The sequence below is a fragment of the Cheilinus undulatus genome, linkage group 7 (genome assembly GCF_018320785.1).
Source record: "Cheilinus undulatus linkage group 7, ASM1832078v1, whole genome shotgun sequence".
Lineage (NCBI taxonomy): Eukaryota > Metazoa > Chordata > Actinopteri > Labriformes > Labridae > Cheilinus > Cheilinus undulatus.
Window position 1 is genome coordinate 7,700,542 of NC_054871.1, and position 6,481 is coordinate 7,707,022.

The 6,481-nt window shown below is 36.8% G+C and overlaps 1 protein-coding gene across 1 annotated transcript; it reads right to left on the reverse strand.

The window, feature by feature from the left end:
- Nucleotides 1–462: 462 nt before the first annotated feature.
- On the reverse strand, nucleotides 463–5,626 carry rgs2 (regulator of G protein signaling 2). The gene is made up of 5 exons (XM_041790543.1): nucleotides 4,848–5,626; nucleotides 4,634–4,723; nucleotides 2,525–2,586; nucleotides 2,141–2,307; nucleotides 463–1,309 (listed from the first exon to the last, which is right to left on the reverse strand). The coding sequence occupies exons 1-5, from the start codon at nucleotides 4,943–4,945 to the stop codon at nucleotides 1,115–1,117; spliced, it is 612 nt and encodes a 203-aa protein (XP_041646477.1). The 5' UTR covers nucleotides 4,946–5,626; the 3' UTR covers nucleotides 463–1,114.
- Nucleotides 5,627–6,481: the final 855 nt, after the last annotated feature.

The window sequence follows — 6,481 nt, forward strand, 5'->3', positions numbered from 1 at the left end:
GAATCTTTTGACAACATCAGAGCAGACAAAGCATCATGCCCTCGTGAGATCTCTGATGCCTCCCAGGTTAGAAACCAATGCAAAAGGCCATCTGCTCCCCAAAATAGTTATTTTCACTGCCTAAAACCCCTGCAGCGGGGCAGGTGCCAGACTCAAAAACAACTACTCACTGCCACAGACATGCTTTTGCTTTTATTTTCAACAGCAAATGGTCACAGAGAAAGTGATCTCTTTGACTGTTTAAAGAAAGCTGAATGGGATGTTGTGTCTTTGAAAACTACTTAGACATGTAGAGGACACATTATTAAAGCGATAGGAGGTACTGCCTTGTACACAGCGGTCGCCAAAACAAAGCAAAAAACCCTCACTGGAGCTTTAACAATGAGCGTTCATGTTTCAAGGTGGCGAAAGTGTCACACTGGATAAAAAAGGAATGCATCACAGACTTTTAAAAAATCACTTTTATTCCATGAGCAGTCCAGCTGCCCAAAACTTTAATTTACATTCTGCATGTTCAAAGTCACAATATTTACAACACATAACATTCTCACAGCTGTTGAAAGCTGCATACAATCTTTGGTAGAAATAATGAATATGATTATATAAATAAAAATTGCACTTCATATGTAAACATGCAAATCCATCAGATGAACATATTAGGGTCACAGAGGAAGTGTCTAAGCTATTGGTGCAGAGTGGATATTAGCAGAGATAAAGTCAGACAGTACTGTATAAAAGATAATGAATCATAGGTTTCCTGGAGTGGGTTTTCATCATCATTGCATCATTGCAAACATTAAAGAAAGAGCAGGTAATGTCCCAGTGAAGAAGATGTATTCTTAATCCCGTCTGTTGGCATTGCGCAGTGTACAGCCTGCAGCAGCAGAAAGCATCAAGCCTAATCACCATAACTCCTGTTGTTGAAATGTCCCAGGAGGATGGAATAAAAATGGCCTCGGTTTTGCATTTTCCACACACGCCCATAATGTTTATGCTCAGGATTTGCATTTGAGTCTGTTATCCCGCGGCAGTGCCTGGGATGAGCATGATCAGTGGTCTATTCACAGAGTCACAGCGGTAAACAAATGACTTCAGGACCGGCTGTCTAGTTTGACTAGGATTTAATGAGTTTGCCCTCTCCCCTGGCAGCTTCGCACAGTTCTCTGTAGAGGTCAGAGTGGATAAACCTGGGGTACGAGTTGTTCTCCATCAGGCTGTAGACTTTCCTCTGAGCTGCCAGGAAACATGTCACAGTGGGCTCAGCGAGGCTCTGGGTGATGGCGTTTCTGGTGTGGTAATCCAGGTTTATCTGTGAACAAAAAGCAGACTTTATGAGCTTTTGGCAACAATTTTTGAATTAAACTTACAGGTACATCAATTCTGAATAAAATGAATAAGACAAAACCAATCAAAAAGGCCCATTGTAACACTTAACATGAAAAGTAGAATAATTCTTAGGAAATAAGTAACAAACCACTAACCAGGGAAAAAAATACCAACTACTACCGGTTAGTAACACGTTCTGTCCCTGGTTAACTGCTAGTTAGTTGCACATTCTTCCCGTGGTTTGCAACCAATTACTAAGTAAGCAGATACCTAAAAGTTTTACCAAACGTAGTGCTAATAACTACCACTCATTTGTCCCTGGTTTATTCATAATTAATGATACATGTGATACTTGAAAACTTTGCTAATGTTCCAGTTAATTGGATAACATTCTGTTATCCATTCTTTACCTGGTTAACTACCTGATACTATCACCTCTTATACCTTGTAACAGGGCTAATTTCAGAGTAGGTTAACTGCTATCCCTGTTGAACTACCAGTAACTTTCTCATTTTATATGTTTAACTGTGCCAGTTTTAGTGTAGGTTAACCACTAGTTCAATACTTATTTGTTCCCTCGTTAATCACTGGCTATTAAGATATGAACTCATTCGATGCCTTGTAAATATGCCAATTTTTATCAGTTAGCTACTCATTCTGTCCTAAAAATACCGGTTAGTTATTGATTCCTTCCTCTGTAAGTAGGCCAATATTTGTTTACATTCACTGGCATTTGGCCATCCATTTTTAAACTAGTAAATGCAAATTTTGTGTCTTCATGTCCAAATGTTTCACAGAATCTGTCTGCTGTTACCTCTTTCGGAGCTTCACTTTTGATGAACTGCTCGTAAATGCTGTGTGCCTTGGACACCAGCTCTTTCTGCGACGTCTGGGTCTTGTAATCTTCACACGCCGTCCAAAACTCAATGTTCTCCTCGCAGAACTCAGACTTCAGGAAGATACAGAAAGCAGTCTTCCCATCTTTAAGAGGACGAGGACAAAAGGAGAGGGAGAAGAGTTGAAAGACAACGTCAGCAACTGTTTGTCCATTAATGAAAGATAAAGTGAGTGCGGAGCCATTAAAGCCTTTGTTTTACTGAGGCCAATAAACTGACTAGACTCAGCACACAGTAACCGTGCGACCTTTGAGGCTCTTTTATGTAATCGTGCACCAAATAGAGCGGTGATTGAGACTTACATTTATGACTGAGTAATGTGTCAAGTGACTGCGCCCATTGGCTCACGTCATCAGCTGTCGGCCTGAGGGAAGAGAACAGAGATCCCATTAGAGATAAGGACAGTAGAGCTAAGGACGTGTTTGAAATGCAAGGCTGGAGTAAGACTTTAAAGTCTTACTCCAGCCAATAAAAACCAATAAAAAAGCTCAGCTATATCCTCACTTTAAAGTCTTTGGACTTAAAAGTTCCATTATATTTTTATAGAATTGTCCACAAAGTTTCAAACTGCTTTGCAGATAATAAATTCTGTCATTAATTTCTTGTAAAAAAAATCTCCTCAAAGCATTTTTTTGAAAACCAGCATCCTGTGTAGTCATGAAGCAATATATATACCCAAATAATATACAAGTTTTTTTTCTAAAAGAGGGCCTAATAAAGAAAATGTGCATAGCTGGTGGATCATTCTCACAAAACCAAACCAAATAAATGTCATTGATCACATTTTAGAGTTTAAAAAATCATGATTTACTTTCCAATTTGTTCAGGTTTTTAGTGGACTAGCATGGTCTTCATGGATGTTCTTCCCTTTCTCTGCAAAAATTTCAAGTTCTTTTAAGTCAGAATGATCTTATAAAGTTTTATCCTGCCAAGCAGGGGTGATTTGGGGGACCAATATGAGGCTCCTCTACAATTACTGTAGCTGAAAGAAACCAGAGCCAGTGAAAAAAATATTTTAAAGCATCTCTTTTTGGGTAACAAAGTCAGAGAACTACGTACTCAGTACTGGCATATAAACACTAGGGCTATAGGCATTAATGCATTAATTGCGATGCAATTATGGTCCTTTATAAAAGCAATTATTTTTTCCACCCATGATTGATGCCATGCTTTTACAAACTTTGGTTAGGTTACCTTAACGTCTTCCTTCAGCCACAGTGATTTAAATAAGTCAACCATTGCTCCTTCATGTCTCATGTCACCTTGAAAACTCACAGACAGCTCATTTGCATGTGTGTTTATTTAGCATTTCTCTTATCAGTGTTCTTTTACTTCCTTCTTAATCCATAACAAGTTCTTTTTTCTGTGGTAAAGCTCACGCCCTAATCTTCATTTATCCAAAGGTGTTTATTTCCTCTTTAAATTCAAAGCAGCTCTCTATCCAACCAGGAAGTCAATTCACCTTAGTTTAGGACAGTTCAAGAAGCAGAACAAGAGACAAAAATGCCTTGAGATGCAAAGTAGTGAAATTTTAAAAAGAACATAACAGTTCTTAATCACCAGCTCTTAGGACAGTATCATAACTCAAACCGACCACATCTACATATTCTAGCATGTCTCTAGGACAGGTGTTATTTATAAAAATAAAAGAAAATATGCTCACTATTGCTGCAGTGTCCCTTTGCCTTTCAAAAATTTAACATTTTCATTTATTGTATGCCATTTTACCGCCCAAGAATCCACAAATTCATTGTTTCAAAGCCAGAAAAACATCCACCTTGCTATAATTTGCAAATATGAAGACATAAAGGCTTTTGAGGTGCTTGGATTTTGCTTTTAGGGCCAGGGGTTTTCCTAGAGACTCCCTTTTTTGGTAATAAAATCTATTTAATTACAGGTGTATTCTCTCTTTGCACCTTATTTATATCAAAAATACAAATCTTCAAAATTAAGAGTAATTTTTGATGTCTAACTGATATTTTATGCACACCTATAATGATTTAATGAGGCCCCTGGAGCACAAGACCCCAGGAAATTGCCTACTTTTATCTCATTGTAAATGTGCCAGTGCTTGTAATACACACCACTGAGAAGATAAGCTGTGGGATGGATTTTAGGTAAGCTGAAGTGCTTCATAGTTTCATGTTTTAAAAGGAAAACGTCCCTCTTCCTCCTCTTACATTGCAAATTGATTCTCATTACAGCAACTTGAAATACTACTAGTTTAAAGAAAGCATTGATTACTGACATTTGATCCATAGTTCCTAACCCAGTTACAGCATTTTTGCAGAGGGCATTAAAGTTGAATTTAATTCGAATAATTAAGTTTAACTCTAAAATAAATTAATAAAAAGTTAAAAGCAGAGAAAGTTATGCATAACAATAATACATTGTGTTTTAAAGGGGCTTACCTGTAGGATCTGTTTTTCATTATATGCAGTATCGACTGGGATGAGTTTGTCTTCAGCAGAAATCCTATCCTGTTTCTCCAATTCCTCCTCCTGTAAAATAACGAAAAAAAAAAAAAATCTCTCATTAGACTTTTATAGAACCATAACTGTGAGTAATTTCTTTTAAAAGGTCACCATAATATCAAACATCCTCATGAAAGAGAAATTAACTCACTTGATCCCCTTCTTCTCGGTGCACATGTCAGTCGTTTTCATGCAGTCGGTGAATGCCATGTTTTGGGATGAAATCAGTCCAGCAGGACTCTCTCTCATGTTCCTATCTCCTCGTTCTGTCTCCCTCTTGGCTTGTCAGACAACTTTATAGCTTCTCTCCTGCCACAACCTGCAGCGTAGCAGGCGGGAGGCGGGGCCTGCGATGACAGGTCTATAATGTGATTGGCTCTGGTTGTGTAAACAGTGACTTGCCCTTGTCTGACTCTCAGAGGCCTGAGGCAACGATAGGCTGTCACTGCATAAACACTCCCCCTCCTCTGTATCCTGTGGGCTTCCATTTGTAAGGTCAAGATCTGACGTAAACAGCAGACTCTTATTCCTAAAATAAAGTTCTGTCAGAGAATGATGGAACTGTTCTCTTCTTTCTTCAGTGTTTTTCTTTCCTTTTTTTTACATTTGCTTAACCCAGCAGTAATATGTTAACAACAAGATAATCTATCTGAAATGATAAGCCTAAAAGGGAATTTCAATTCGATTTAGGATAGTTTGAACAAGAATCAAAGAATGTGGATACCAGTCTGATAGCACAGCAATAAAAAAGGAGGCCTAATTGCAGGCAAAAACCCTTTCACACTGATGAAATTGCTCAAAGACATTGGCAACATTTCTGTATATTAACATAATCAAAATTTTCTTAACTCTTAAACACCATGTGTATGAAATATAAAATCTACAGGATTGGTGGCAGCAAAAAGTATAGGAAATTAATGACATAAAGTCACATTTTCAACCAAAAGAGGAAAAACACTGACATAATTGCACAAAAACATTGGCAACCCGCTGCATTGTCACTATATTTAAAACTTTTTTTTCCCCTTTTAAATACTGTATTTGCCAAATTGATAAAATCTCCATTATTTTTTTTTATAATCTTTGCTCCTTAAAGTACAGACACTTAGTGGTTTAGTCATGATTTTTAACTAAGTCAGGGTGTAATATCTAATTGCACAAATGCATTGGCAACATTTCCATATATTAAGTCAGAAATGTACAGAATTGTAATGATATTAACTTTTAAATGAAAGAGAAAAAGAAAGCACTGTCTCAGTTGCACAAAAATATTGGCGACACTTTGTGTTGTCCTGAGAAAGTCATATCTCCTTTATTAAATACCATGTGTTTCCAAATGATAAAATCTCCATTATTTTAATGACATTTTGTATGGAAAAAGCAGAGAAACTTCATGACATATAGGTTTATATGGTATATATTTAATCAAGAAAAAATACTGTCTAAATTGCACAAATATGTTGGCAACATGTATTATAGTCTTAAAACTATGACTATCGAAATAAAATCTCCATTATTTTGACTATTGATGGTACCAAAAAGAACATAAACCAAATGATATTTGGTTTTTATCTTCAACCAAATGAAAGACAGAACTTTCTAAATTGCACAAACATGTTGGCAACATTTTCAATATTTAAACAGTCGAAAGTTTGACTCTTGAAGTGTTTTAAAACTAAAATCTATATTATTAAACGATCAGTGGAATCAAAGTAGATCAGAAATGGAATGATCAGTCATATTTCTAATTTAGAGAGAGAGACTGCACCTTAATTGCTCAACATG

What these genes read in the sequence shown, in the direction of transcription:
- rgs2 (XM_041790543.1), bottom strand. Translation starts at nt 4,945, where the DNA reads ATGAGAGAGAGTCCTGCTGGACTGATTTCATCCCAAAACATGGCATTC. An exon ending in ACCGAGAAGAAGGGGATCAA is followed by an intron (nt 4,724 to 4,847) that starts GTGAGTTAATTT and finishes GTTATTTTACAG; the next exon opens with GAGGAGGAATTGGAGAAACA. An exon ending in CACATTACTCAGTCATAAAT is followed by an intron (nt 2,308 to 2,524) that starts GTAAGTCTCAAT and finishes GTCCTCTTAAAG; the next exon opens with ATGGGAAGACTGCTTTCTGT.